Source organism: Panthera uncia, unplaced genomic scaffold (genome assembly GCF_023721935.1).
Source record: "Panthera uncia isolate 11264 unplaced genomic scaffold, Puncia_PCG_1.0 HiC_scaffold_367, whole genome shotgun sequence".
NCBI classification, from domain to species: Eukaryota; Metazoa; Chordata; class Mammalia; order Carnivora; family Felidae; genus Panthera; species Panthera uncia.
The window spans coordinates 41,778-55,412 of NW_026059503.1; the positions used below are offsets into that span (position 1 = coordinate 41,778).

General features: G+C 64.3%; 2 protein-coding genes across 2 annotated transcripts in view; one reads left to right on the plus strand and one right to left on the minus strand.

Moving 5' to 3' along the window:
* The window catches only part of LOC125918014 (phosphatidylserine synthase 2), a 23,720-nt gene extending 15,773 nt beyond the window's left edge, over positions 1 to 7,947 (plus strand). The window contains exons 4-12 of the mRNA XM_049624071.1: positions 2,646 to 2,713; positions 4,593 to 4,727; positions 5,162 to 5,212; positions 5,513 to 5,626; positions 5,716 to 5,834; positions 6,072 to 6,186; positions 6,260 to 6,405; positions 6,499 to 6,684; positions 6,842 to 7,947. Coding sequence (XP_049480028.1) covers positions 2,646 to 2,713; positions 4,593 to 4,727; positions 5,162 to 5,212; positions 5,513 to 5,626; positions 5,716 to 5,834; positions 6,072 to 6,186; positions 6,260 to 6,405; positions 6,499 to 6,684; positions 6,842 to 7,001 — 1,094 coding nt within the window. The 3' untranslated portion in view covers positions 7,002 to 7,947. The remainder of the gene's footprint in view (positions 1 to 2,645; positions 2,714 to 4,592; positions 4,728 to 5,161; positions 5,213 to 5,512; positions 5,627 to 5,715; positions 5,835 to 6,071; positions 6,187 to 6,259; positions 6,406 to 6,498; positions 6,685 to 6,841) is intronic.
* LOC125918015 (ribonuclease inhibitor-like) lies at positions 7,911 to 13,621 on the minus strand. Its single transcript, XM_049624072.1, has 9 exons — positions 12,813 to 13,621; positions 11,776 to 11,946; positions 11,150 to 11,320; positions 10,471 to 10,641; positions 10,227 to 10,397; positions 9,932 to 10,102; positions 9,510 to 9,680; positions 8,207 to 8,377; positions 7,911 to 8,113 (listed from the first exon to the last, which is right to left on the minus strand). The coding sequence occupies exons 1-9, from the start codon at positions 12,896 to 12,898 to the stop codon at positions 8,026 to 8,028; spliced, it is 1,371 nt and encodes a 456-aa protein (XP_049480029.1). The 5' UTR covers positions 12,899 to 13,621; the 3' UTR covers positions 7,911 to 8,025.
* Positions 13,622 to 13,635: the final 14 nt, after the last annotated feature.

Consider the following 13,635-nt stretch of genomic DNA (forward strand, 5'->3'; position numbering starts at 1 on the left):
TTTACCAGTCGTATCATTGCCTGTGTCCGATCATTCGTGTAGCACAAAGTCCTGGGAGGAGAAGCAGCAGCTTAAAGAGCGGGACTATTTTAGGCCGTGCTGGAGGCGACCGGACTGCCCTGGGGAAGGGGTCGGTGAGCGCTGTGGCTGTGAGCTAGTCCCCGGGTGCTCCGAGCGGTACGGGGGCACCTGCCTGGGGAACCTGCGCTGGCTGGTCTCACCGGCCACTCTGCCCCCCTCGATGCCTGGTTGGAACGCTGACACTGGCTGACACCGCCTGGTGCCTGCCGGAGGGGCAGTGGTGAGTGCACGCAGCTGCACGGCCTGGCCCCGCGGCTCCCCACCTGCTCAGTCTTCTGGGCCTCAGAAGGGTCTGAACTAGCCAGAGTGAGAGAACAATTTAAAACCCACCAAAAGTCATGACAAAAGTCCGGGTGCCTGTTGGATCGGCCGGGAAGAGTTCTGGAGAGTCAGCGGACGGAGGGGGGGGCAGAGCAGGTCGCTTGTGGGCGCTGGGCCCAGCCTGGGATCGGACAGCGGTGGGCAGCTGCTTGGCCTCTGGGCTCCTGGGAGGCCCTGCATCCCGTCCAATCTGGGGTGCCGGTCACCCGCCCCCATGTTGCGTGCTGGGCTCTGCTGCGCCTGCCTTTCGGTTTGGTTGCTGGGTGTGAGCGGCTTCCCTGCCGGTCTGTGATTTACCGAATGCAGAGGCCCGCTCTGGGGCACCTGCTCCCTCGTGGCGGGCAGGACGCCTCAAACTTGTCAAGTCAGAGCACATGGGAAGTGGTCCCCTCAATCCTGGGCAGCACGCCATGGGGACGGTGGGGAGGGTTTTCTGGCCCAGAAAAAAGGTGCTTTGTTGGGAAACTTGAATTGGCTACAGTTCCAGTTGAAACTGGCCCGTGAAAAAGGCACCCTTCTCTTCACGATTTCTGTTTTCATGCGTGGCTCCCTCTGGAAGCTGGAGTAAACAGAATATTGTGAGGGCTGCGGGGGCCGCTGGATTTGATGCGCAGGAAGAAAGTGGGTGTGCAGGTGGGGCGGGTGCTCGGGGAAACCAGGGGCGCACCCGCTGCGTGTTTGGGGGCGGGGCGGGCCCTGGGGGTTCTACAGGTGGAGGGGGATGGGCAGTGGGGCATGGCCAGCTGGAGGCCCTCTGATGGGGGAGGGGAGCAGACGAGCTCAGTGTCACAGGGCCCGTGAGGAAGGTGCCCTCGCATGGCTGTGGGGCGAGCGCTCCGGGGAAGCACCCTGAGTCGCTTTACCGCAGGCCCTTTTAGATCCTGCTGCAGCCTTGACCAGAGAACTTTCCAGGCTTTTCCCAGACTCCACGGCAGCAAGGCTAGTTTGTCACGTCCACTGTTTACCCCACGCCCGGAGGCACTTGAGCAAAGCGTCCTTCGGGCTTTGTGCTTCCTGCCTGCGTGAGCTGCAAGCGGAGGTTTCACAAGCCCGAGGGTGCTGGCTGGGCCCCGGAGCCCCACACAAGCGCCTCCTTACCAGCTGCCCTCCCTCCCCCTGCCGGCGGCTGGGATCCCCAGGGCCAGCGGGGCCAAGGTCTCTTCCACATTTGTAAGCACCACCGTTGTTATTCAAGGAAAATCGTTTTTAAAACTAAGCTGGTGGTGTTTCTTTAAGCAGACACAAGCAACGGGAAAGTAGATAGTTTAGGCCGGTATTAAACAGGATTGTCAGGATTGTTGGAAGGTGAAAGTTGTCATTTGTGGTTTTTTTAATTTATTTTGAGAGGGCGTGCACGTGAGTGGGGGGCGGGGCAGAGGGAGAGAATCCCAAGCCGACTCCAGGCTGCCGGCGCAGAGCCCCCTGTGGGGCTTGGTCTCATGGACCCTGAGGTCGCGACCTGAGCCGAAGCCAAGAGCCACGTGCTCCCCGTCATTTGTCTCAGACGATGGTTTTAGATGCTTCCTCTGCTGCTCTTTCCTCCCCTGGTGAAAATCTGAGCCTCCCCTTTCAAGGGATGAAAACCAGGTGGCCGATAAAAGGAATTTGGGGGACAGGTGGTTTTTTTCTCTGCTTTATTAAGATTTCATTGGCCCAGAACAACGTGTGGGTTTAAGGTAGACCAGGTGATTGACAGCCCCCCGTCACCCCCGCAGAATTAGTTTCTTTTTTGTGGTGAGAACACTGAAGATCGCCCTCAGCAGCTGTGAAGTGTGTATTCCGGGGACCCGCGGTGCGGGTGGAGATGGGAGTCTCCTGAAGGTTCGACAGAAGCAGGGTCGGTCTAGCCTCCGGCTTGGCATTGGAGACCGTTGTCAGTGCAACTCACCGCGTTAGCGCTGAAGGAAAACGAAGTCTCCTACGCATTCGTGGTGAAAACTTAGCATGCTGGGATTCATAGGTTTTCTTAACTCGCCAAAAGGCATCCGGCAGAAACCCACTGCAGGTTTCCTCAGCGGTAAAGGTCAGAGGTCTCACCGGTACACACGCGCAAGGGCGCTGGCTGCCCCCGCTTCTGGCCCCGGGGGGGGGGGGGGGGGGAAGCTGGGAGCACTGGCCGGAGGCATCGGGGCCGGAGGCATGGGCATAGCCCAAGCTCGCTTCCGAGTGAGGCCTCGCGCAGGCGTGCTGCCGGCCAGCGGCGGGGCTGGCGCCCCTGACGCTCGTGTTCTGTGTCTCTGTAGCTTACTGGAGGTTCTGGCTCTGCGTCAGCGTGGTCTATGAGCTGTTCCTCATCTTCATACTCTTCCAGGTGAGCGGGTTTTCTTGGATAATCTGGGGGTGTGGGCGGTGCCGCGGCCCCGGTAAGCGAAGGGTGTCCGAGCGGGCTTTGCCCACCAGCCCCTCGGGAGCTTTGGCAGGAAGCGAGGCTGTGAGGGGGGCCCTCCAGAAGGGTCCGCTTTGGGAAGGCTGCGGGCACCGCGTCTCAGCAGGGTCTCTGCCCTGAGCCGCGTGTGGGCCCTGCCCAGACGGCCCCCGCTGGCGAGCGGGGACGGGGCCCAGTGGGACGGTCTGCTCGGGTGGGACGCCTGCCTGTCCCCTGAGCAGCAGGGTCCCACCCCTGGGGAGGGCGGCACCCCCACTAGCTGGTCCTGGGGTTTAGTCCTCGGGGCTTCTCCCTCCGAGTGCACCTTGTGCAGCAGGATGGTCCGGAGGGAGGCCGGAACGTTCTCCGTAGTAAACCGTGGCTCCCCACTTGCTGGCACTGGTGTCTCTTTACTAAAGCTTTTCCTTCTGCTCAACCCCACGTGCACCTAGACGGTGACCTTCAGTTTACAAAGTACTTTCTTATTCACAAGCTCACAGCTCCCGTCAGTTCTGTCTCTCGTGGTTTATCGCCACGTGGTGAGATTCACTCTTAGCGCGGTGTATGGTTCTGAGTGTTGACAGCTGTATGTGTAAACCCATGTCTAGGACACAACAGTGGCTCGTGTCCCCCAGAGCGCCGACCTGCTCTCCCTCCACCACCAAGTCCTGCCCTGTGGGAACCCCCTGGGGGCGCGCTCGCTTGTGCCTCCTGGGCCCTTGGAGGGCGTCGGGGTCATCGGGGTCGTGGGGGTCGTGGGCCATCTCCTGCTGGGCGGGGCGGCCTTGACCTCGAGCGGGAGCCGTTTCCTGAGCGGGGCTGCTGGTGACAGGCCCGCGGGCACCCGAGCACGTGTTAGGTCTGCTCGCACTGCTTCCCGGCACGACTGGCCAGTGGCTCCCTCCAGGAGAGAGCTCCTGCCACCAGACCCTGGGCGGCACCCGCGCTTGTCGGGACCCTTACCGTGGCCGCCTCTCCTGGCCTTGTTTGCGTTTCTGGGTCAGCCAGGTGTCCTCCGTGGTGCGGTGCTCGCGCCGCGGGACCGTCCTGCTCGGGGTCTGCAGCCTGCACCTGGCACAGCTGTGCCCGAACGTCTGGGTTCCTGCTCTCTGGATACAGCAGTGCCCGGCCTCCGATCCTGTGGCCGATGTCACGGTCTGAGGGTCACTTCCACAGACCCCAAGCTGGGGACAGGTCGAGTTGCAGGACAAGGCAGTGCGTCTGTCTGGCACAGATGTGATGCGGGTCTGAGGCCAGAAGACGTCCGTCACCCGACCTCATCCTCTGCCCTGCTTCGTCCCTTGTCTGGTACTTGGGGCAGGAGTGAGGGGATGGTGTCCTGACCGCAGGCCCCCCGGGGCCACTCCCTGTGGGCTGGTGGCCACAGGGGGCCCGAGGGAGGGGTGAGGCTGTGTCTGCTGCAGGCAGCCTTCCGTCTGTCGACCCCAGAAGTCTCCTTAGCGCTAAGGCCAGAAAGGGCGGTTTGCTGCTGTTGGTATCCGTGTCTGGGAAGGCTGACCTGATGTCGTGTTTCTTCTGGGAGGGCCTGTGGAGAGGGGCAGTAGCAAGAGCGGTGACCTGTGACCCCACCTGTGTCCCCACCCACACAGCCTCCACGTGGGGAGCGTGGCGCATCTCCTTGGACTCGGGGCCTCCCCACCCCCACCACGTCTGCCCGTCCCTGCACTGCAGGGTGTTTGTCCCTACTAGGCAGAGGCGTCATCCACACACCCCAGGCCACACGCACGCTTTCGGGACTTTAGCCGAGCTCTCCCGTCGCCACCAGCAGCATGTGGCCTCACTGACCAGGGCGCTGGCCTTGCAGACTGTCCAGGACGGCCGCCAGTTTCTGAAGTATGTGGACCCCAAGCTGGGAGTCCCACTGCCGGAGAGGGACTACGGGGGAAACTGCCTCATCTACGACGCAGACAACGAGAGTGACCCCTTCCACAACGTCTGGGTACAGGCGGGCCCTAGGAGCTCCGTGCTCGGGGTGGGGCCAGGAGTCACGTGCTTAATCAGCTCCCCAGGTGCTGACCTGTCCTGCATGTTTCTGGAACCCCGGTCGTTCTGCAGATCAGACAGGGTGGGGTTGGCGTGGGCCCTGCCAGGCGCTGACCTCCCTCCTGCCTGACCCAGGGCTCCCTTCAGCTTAGCCCACTTGGCGAAGGGTCCGTGCAGCCCCCTTGTGGGGCAGGTCCCTGCCTCTCAGCCTGGAGACCTGCTCTCCTCTGTGGTCAGGGCGTGCTGTCCGCCTGCGTGCGGGATCCCAGCTTTGTCCCTGGGATCCAGTCAGCACAGCTCAGAGAGGCAGGAACCGGGCCCAGGTGCTCATGGAGAAGGAGGGACCAGTGGCTTTGGGCCGCACACGAGGCCAGTGTCCTGTCCCCATAGGACAAGCTGGACGGCTTTGTGCCTGCGCACTTTCTTGGCTGGTACCTGAAGGTAAGGTGACCTCGTCGTCAGAAGGACACCCTCGTTTTCAGGTCTGCCTTGTGCTCTGAAGCCACTTCCCAGCCACAGGCTGATGTTCAGAGTGGTTGACCGTGGTGGGCGAGGGTCTGGGGGCCATGGCTCAGGCCAGGCAGCTGTCCAGAGAGTTGACACAACTGCTTGGGCACCCTGGGTCCTGCCCCGACCCGCACTTGTCCTTGGTGTCGTGGCCTCCAACTAGTGCCTCGCCCCGCTCCTGAGGGGGTCAGGGGTGTCGCCCTGGAGCGGCTGACGCTCTGCCGCGGCCTGCAGACCCTGATGATTCGTGACTGGTGGATGTGCACGATCGTGAGTGTGATGTTCGAGTTCCTCGAGTACAGCCTAGAGCACCAGCTGCCCAACTTCAGCGAGTGCTGGTGGGATCACGTAAGTGCCAGCATCTGCCCTGGGGGGTCGAGGGCAGGATGGGACTGGGGACCACAGGTGCCCACCACCTCCCTGGCTCCTGCCCCCAGTGGATCATGGATGTGCTCGTTTGCAATGGGCTGGGCATCTACTGCGGCATGAAGACTCTTGAGTGGCTGTCTCTGAAGACGTACAAGTGGCAGGGCCTCTGGAACATTCCGACCTACAAGTACGGCTCTCGAGCTGCCCTGGTCCATGGGGGGAGGGATGTCAGCCCGACCCCAGCCTGTCTAATCAGGTCCTCCTCATCCCCTGCCAGCATTTTTCAGAGGCTCTCCAGGAGCTGCCCCCGTTAGGTGACCCGGGAGGGCGCTGGGGAGTGGGGTGTCCCGCCCATCACGGGCCCCCGGCACGGCTGCCGGGTGGAGCAGAGGGGCCCCGGGCTGACGGGCACCTGTGCTCCCAGGGGCAAGATGAAGAGAATCGCCTTCCAGTTCACGCCCTACAGCTGGGTCCGCTTCGAGTGGAAGCCCGCCTCCAGCCTGCGCCGCTGGCTGGCCGTGTGCGGCATCATCCTGGTGGTAAGGCTGGCTAGTCTCATGTGCGCGCCTGCTGGGCAGCCCGGCTCGCCACCCACCCTCCTCTGTCCCCCAGTTTCTGTTGGCAGAGCTGAACACGTTCTACCTGAAGTTCGTGCTGTGGATGCCCCCCGAGCACTACCTGGTCCTCCTGCGGCTGGTCTTCTTTGTGAACGTGGGCGGCGTGGCCATGCGGGAGATCTACGACTTCATGGATGACCCGTGAGAGCCGGGGGGGGCGGGCCTGGGCACACTGGGCGTCGCTGCCCCTGGGGCACAGCCGCAGCGCCCTCAGCCGAGTGCCCTCCCCCGCAGGAAGCTCCACAAGAAGCTGGGCCAGCAGGCCTGGCTGGTGGCGGCCATCACGGTCACAGAGCTGCTCATCGTGGTGAAGTACGACCCACATACGCTCACGCTGTCGCTGCCCTTCTACATCTCCCAGTGCTGGACGCTCGGCTCTGTGCTCGTGCTCACCTGGACCATCTGGCGCTTCTTCTTGCGGTGAGTGCCGTGCTCCCGGTGGCCTCGACACCAGCTCGGGGGCCGTGTTCGGCTGGTGTCTGCGTCCCGCGGCCCCTGCCTGTAGCTGGGTGGGGGCGTCCCTGTGAGGGGACTGCCAGGGGCCGGCCGGTGGTGACTCGGCCCCCACCGTCCCCAGGGACATCACCCTGAGGTACAAGGAGACTCGACGGCAGAAGCAGCAGAGCCGGGGGGACCAGGGCAGAGCCGGGGGCGACATGGATGGACACCTGCCTGGGCCGGAAGACCCCCCAGGGCCTGCAGAGCCTGAGAGGGAGGGGGTGCCAGCCCCAAACTGATGCACCTCACGACTGCCCAGAGCCCGGGCCTGCTGGAACCTTCCGACAGGCCTCAGCCCTTGTGGTTTTATTTTCCCTTTCTCCCATGCACATAGCTGGGCTCTGTGGGATGCAGGTGGCCCCTGACCCAGGCGTGCGTGTGCGTGTGCGTGTGTGTGTGCGTGCGCGCGCGCGCGCCCGTGCACATGTGCTCCTGGGGCTCCTCTCAGCCTGACCCGTGTGGCTGGGCTTGCTGCGGGCAGCTGGTCCCCTCCCCTTTCTGCACAGTCAGCCCGCCGGCCTCTGGGCCACAGCGAGCCCTCAGCACCCAGACGGACGGCTCAGGCCCAGCAGAGGCATCACGGTGCCTTCCTCTGCTCCCTGGGCCCCCAGCCACTCTGAAGCCCTGACTGCACCTCACTGGACCCCCATTAGCCCCTCGACGGCACATGTGAAGGATGACCATCCAGTGATACCCTGAGACAGCTGAGAAGGGGCAGGTCTAAGCAGGCAGCCCTGAGCCACTTCCTGGGGAGGCTTCATCTGACCCAGCAAACCTGGGGGTGTGAACGGGGCCGGAGGTCACCGGATTGGCTCCTTGAGGGACGTGGAGTCAGAAACTCAAAGGCCCTGGGCCTGAGGTTGGGAGGAGGGGCAGAGGGTCTTCGAGAGCTAACAGAACAAGTAAAGCAGGTCCTTACCAGCTCCCGGCCCTGTGGGCCCTGTGCATCGTGTGCCCAGTGCTGGTGCTGCCCAGAGGGCTGGGGGGGCGGGGGCAGGCGTGCAGATGGGCCGCCCCGGAGCTGCTTCCAGTGGGGGTGATGGGCCGCTGCACGAACCCAGCGGGGGAGCCCTAACAGAAGCGTTACACTTGCGACACGGACACCGTGCCTGGTGGAGACCCCACAAGAAGGACAAGCACGCCTCCTGCCAAAAAAAGTGCTTTAATAAAAGCGTCTGAAACTTTCCCACAGAAGTCCATCGATTTGAACACTTCTCTTCACTCTCAGCCAGGAGGTCCGGAGGGGGAGGGGCAGGAGGCCTCTCAGGAGATAATCCGCAGGCCTGGCTTGCGTTCTCCCAGGGCCTGGAGGAGGTCCTCGGTCTGCTGCGTCCAGTAGATGTCGTACAGGCTGCGTGCGCGGGGAGGCGGCGGGGTCACGGCCTCGCGGGCCATCCCCCAGCTCCCGCCCCCCTCCCGCGTCCCCCCACCACGCCCCACTCACACCAGCTGCTCCAGCGCACAGCCAGGCCGCTCCAGGCTCTCCATCAGCCGAAGGATGCCCCGGTCATCCATGCAGTTGTTGCTGAGGTCCAGCTCCCGCAGGCTGCGGTTGACCACCAGGAGCGAGGCCAGGCTGTTACAGCCGCCGTTGGCCACGTCGCAGTCCCCCAGCCTGGGCAGACAGCAGGGCACGGGTCACGACGAGAGGATCCGCCACAGAACAGGGTGCTGGCAGGGCTGTCCCCGCACCGCGATATTCATGGAGCCCTGAGGCACGTGTGCGTGCACACCGTGCGCCGAGACCTCAGGGTCGTAGCCGTTCCCCAGACCTCGGACTCGGGAGCACGTCTGTCTCTGGCCCAGTGGCCAGCCCCAGGCAGACACCCCAACCAGAGAGGGAAAGAAGGTGCACGCGGCTGCCCTCCAGGCTGAGCGGTCAGACGGACCCGAGGCTGGCACACCCTGGCCACAACCTCCCCGGGGCCAACTCGGGTCACCAGAGGGCCTCCTACAGCTGCTTGCTTGCTCACCGCCAGGTGCTGGAGCCTGGCTGGGCTGCCAAGGAGGCACCCAGAGGCCAAAGGTGGGAGGGAGGAGGGTGGCCGGAGGCACAAAGTACACAGAGGCTTCCAGCCTCCAGAGCAAGGACACCTAGGTGGGGGGGTGGAGCTGTGGACCCAAGCCACGCCCCCTGCCCCACCTGCCCCCAGAGCACCCCAAGGAGCTGGCAGCAGACCAGGCCCTCTGGATAGAAAAGCAGGGGACCCTGTCGGGCTCAGCCTGCAGGGCCAGCTGTCCAGGGCTTCTTCAGCCACACCCTTCACCTGTGTCCCGCCCAGCATGGCCAGGCATCCCCAGAAGCCACAGTGAGAAGCAGAGATCCAGAGGCCGCCAACAAAGCCAAAACCTGCGACACCAGAAGCAAACGGCTGACGGGCCAAAAGAGAGAACAGAAACAACGGGGTGTCGGGCTACAGGGCGGTCGGTGAGACCCAGCAGTGGGTTCCTGAGAGCTCCAGGAAGGAAGAAACAAGATCGGGAAAATCCTCAAAGGCTCGACACTGGAGCACGAGCAGGCGTCCAGCACAACAAAGGAACCAGGACCCCGGAACACAGCCGTGCAGGGCAGGGGCCAGGGGTCCCAGCGCACAAAGCAGGTGCTGCCAGGCCTTTGGGAGCCCGCGGGTTCCGGGAGTTGCCAGACGTGGCCGTCAGGAGTAGGGAGGGGCCCCAGGGGGATGCGCGGGACCCCGGACTTGGACCCATCAGACTGAGACGTGCCAGGCACGCCCGTGCTCGCTCACCAGAGCACCCGCAGCGTGGCGCTAGGCTGGCTCAGGCCCTGGCACAGCTCCTGGACGCCGGAGTCGCCCAGCTTGTTGTCACTCATCTGCAGCTCCACGAGGTGCTTGTTGTGGGTCAGCATCGCGCTGACGTGGGGGCAGCACGCGGCCGTGAGGCCACAGGACTTCACCCTGGGAGAGAAATCGCACTAGGGCCTGGCCACGCCCACACCTCCGGGGTGCGGAGGCCCCGAGCCCCTCAACGCCCGCCCTCCAGGGACACACGGCACCCCCTCCCGCACGCCTCCCCCCGCTGCAGGCACAGAAGCTGACCTGGGGCCTGGGCCCCGGGGCACCAGCACCACCGTCATCCCTGAGGTGTCCCCAGGCGCCACGCTCCTCACAGGCCCACCGTCCCCCGGCTGCCATCGGGCTGCGCTCACCACAGGGACTGCAGCTGGCATCCAGGCTCCAGCAGGCTCTCGCACAGCAGCCGGGCGCCCTCGTCCCCCAGCGCATTGCCTGCCAGGCTCAGCTCCTTCAGGCTCTCCTTGGCCCTGAGCACTTGGCACAGGTCTCTGCAGCCCGTGGTGGTGATGTCACAGTCCCAGAGCCTGCAGAGCCGGGGCCGCATCACTGCAGGGCCCCCAGGGGACACACAGCCAATCTTCTCAGATACTCCCCACCTGCCCGCTGGGGCCACGGCTCTCTGAGGAAGCAGGGCGGGCGCAAACTCACCACAGGACCCTGAGCCGGGAGCTGGGGTGCAGCAGCGCGGGGCACAGTGTGGCGATGCCCTGGTCACCCAGCTTGTTGTCACCCAGGTCCAGCTCCTGCAGCGAGGCCTTGGAGGCCACGACACCGCACAGGTCCTTACAGCTGGCCGGCGTGAGGCCGCAGTTCTCCAGTCTGGGGGCACAGGGGGGCCGGCAGAACTGGGAAGCCCCCGTGGTCCCGTCCCCCCGCCAGACCCCACACTTACTTGAGCGTCTCCAGCTGGCAGGCAGAGTCCACCAGGCCCCGACACAGCACCTGCACGCCAGCCTCGCCGATGTCGTTGTTGCTCACCACAAGCTCCTTGACGTGCCTCCAGGCCCTGAGCACTGCGGCCAGGGGCTCACAGCTGGCGGCCGTCAGGTTGCAGTACTCCAGCCTGGGGACAGGTGGGTGTTGGGAACTCTGGCCAAGGGAGCTCGGTCCGGGTCTCCTCTCCCGCCCCGGGCTGCAGGGCGCATGAGACTAGAGGGCTGCTGGGCTAAGGGGCCATCTCCTTGAACGGTGGGCGCTCAGGGCCGCTTGGAAGCCGGCCGCCAACCACGAGCCCCACCCTGAGCTTGGGGGTCACTGGACCCGGGAGAAAGATGCCAGTCTCCCGATCTGGGTCTGCCTGTCTTCCTCCATCGCTGAGCCCATCAGCACACTTCTGGTGGCCAGGCCGCCCCACACGTGATGTGGGGCTACAGGCCACCTTTTAGCTTTTGGACCACAGCCCCAGCATCACACACAAGGACCATCGGCAGGTCCCCCAGAGCTCCCTCTTCAAAGCTCCCTGCGGCCAACATGCTGAGGCAAGGGCTTGCCCAGGGCAGTCCTCAGCCAAAACCACAGTGACCCGGAAGTGTAGGGCTGGGGGCGGCCTGGGTGGCAGGCCCCACACTCACTGAAGCTTCTCCAGGTGGCACTGGGGGTCCAGGAGTCCTTTGCAGAGCAGCTGCAGGCCCGCGTCCCCCAGCGGGTTGTCGCTGAGCTGCAGCTCGCGCAGGGTAGGCAGGGAGCGCAGCGCGTCGGGCAGGACCTCGCAGCCGGTGTTCGTCAGGCAGCAGTTCCGGAGGCTGGAGCACACCCAGCCAGCCATCAGCAGGGTCCCCGCCAGCCAGGCCATGGCCCCCAGGGAAAGTGCCCCTCTGTCCTCAGGAGCCGGGGTGAAGCAGACACAGCACCAGCACCTCTCCCCCACCCCGGCCCCCTCGCCTGGGAGAGCCCTGGGCCTGGCCTTGCAAGAGGGCCGCCACCTCCTCTGGGGTCTCCAGGCAAAGGAATAGAGGGCAGGAGGGGATGCACCTCGGGGCCTAGAGGACACTGGGTCGCGAGCCCAGGAACAGCAGGCAGGGCCGTGGCGTGAACAGACCCCACAGGGGGACAGGGGCCCGAGACAAGGCGGGAGGAGCCCCCACCCTCCAGGATCTGCTGCTGCCTCCCGCCCCCCTTCCCCAGGCTGACCCAGTAGGTCCACACCTGAGCTCGGGGTGGGGCAAGCACCTGGGCCGTGTGGATCATACAGGCTCACCTGAGCTTCTGGATCCTGCAGCTGGGGCTCTGCAGGCCCTGGAGCACCAGCCGCACCCCGGCATCGTGCAGCTCATTCGTGCAAAGGCTCAGCTCGGTCAGCGAGGGGTTGGCCTGGAGGGCAGAGCAGATGTCCTTGCACTGCACCTCCGTGAGGCCACAGTCATCCAGCCTGTGGACGGGAGCGTACGGGTCACCTCACGAAGCTTCCGCCGAAGACACCAGCACGTACACAGGTGACGTCTGGGCCCCCACACCCTCCACGCCGCACCGCGGGGGCAGAGTCGGCACGTGAGAGCTCTCGTCTGCCTCCCGGGAAACACCAGACCGGCACCAGGCGGCAGCTCTGAGAAGTGCCACAGAAAGGGCACAGCACCTCGGAGGGGCCGGCCAACCGGAGGGGCTCGCCAGGACGGGCACGAACGGCAGGGGCCACCCTGACCAGTGAGAACTGAACGCTGGTGGGAGGAAAACCAGCTGTCGCTCACAGGAGAATGACAGCTGATAAATGTGAACGGAATGAGGGGATTAAAAATCCCCATTAGACAAAGGCCCAGTAATAACTGTTCTGGCAAGATCCACCGACGGATGACAAAATCAGGAGGCGAAAGTCTGAGCAGAAGCAGGATGTTAGCAGTCTCTGCGTATCTCACCCAAGATATTTACCAATTACAAAGAGGAAACAGGAACTCTGTAGTGGGGACAGCTGGCAGACGCCGCCCTCACAGGTGGCCACGGTGACCAGAGGTGGCCGTTGGGTGCCATGGCGGTCGGTAGGATACAACATACCCCGCAGACACAACAGCATTTCTGCATATTCTCGTGAAAAGCTTGTGACTCAGCCCTGACGGGAAGTCAGAAAGACTTCCCAGAGCCTGAGCAGGCTCAAGAGTCGGGTGGCCGAGGACAAGAAGGGACAGAGGGACCATGTAAAGTGTGCACTGTGCATCAGAAGCCCCGCCCACTGTGGTGCTGGGGAAGGCAGCAGAGCGGCCGGCCGGGGGTGGGGGCCCGCCTGCCGCCTCCGTGTGCACCTACCTGACCACCTGGTACTGCTGGATCAGAGGCAGGAGCTCCGTCCACCGGGCGTCACTCAGCTGCTGACACTGGATGTCGAGATTCATGGTTCGAGGTGAAGTGTCTTCTAGACAGAAGGTGGACGGAGAACACTGTAGCCAGACTCCCTCAACGCCTGATGGGCCAGGGACCCCGCAGAGGGAAAAAAGCCCTAATAGGACCCCCAAGTGGGGGCCGATGGTTCAGAAGCCACGGCCCCTCCCTTGGCCAGTGAGCACCAGCTTTGTTTCCTTTCTTCAGCACCCTTATACACCACAGCCTCCAGGAGCAAGATCGGGGGTGGGCGGGGGGAGGCTGCACCTGCTGGGCTCCCCTGACAAAGGCCACCGCAGAGCTTGGGGACAATGCTGTGGGCCTCACCTCTCAGCCTCCCACGCTCCGCCTTTATGGGCCCCTCCTGCCCAGCCGGGCCAGGACCTGCGCTGGCCATCGGCAGCCCCTGCTTCTCACTTGCCTGGGTGACGCCACAGTTTAAGGACCCCAGCAGGTGGAGTACAGGGACCAGCGATCCGTGCAGTGCCATGGACACTCTGCCTGCCAGCTCAGCCAGCTTCTCCCCTCTTAGAACCAGAGGGCTGCACTGGCTGGGCAGGCAGTGCCACAGCCCCACCTGGCTAGAGGAGGCTAGAGAAGCCCCACCCTGGCATTCCAGGACCCTGGGCCTGAGCTGCCTGTGCTCAGCTAACAGTTCTCCGAGGGGTATCAGCCCCAGATGCCCTGGAAAGGGCTGAGTAGGTGGGGGGTGGGACCCCAGGCCCACTGGCCCGCACTCTGGGTGGTGCAC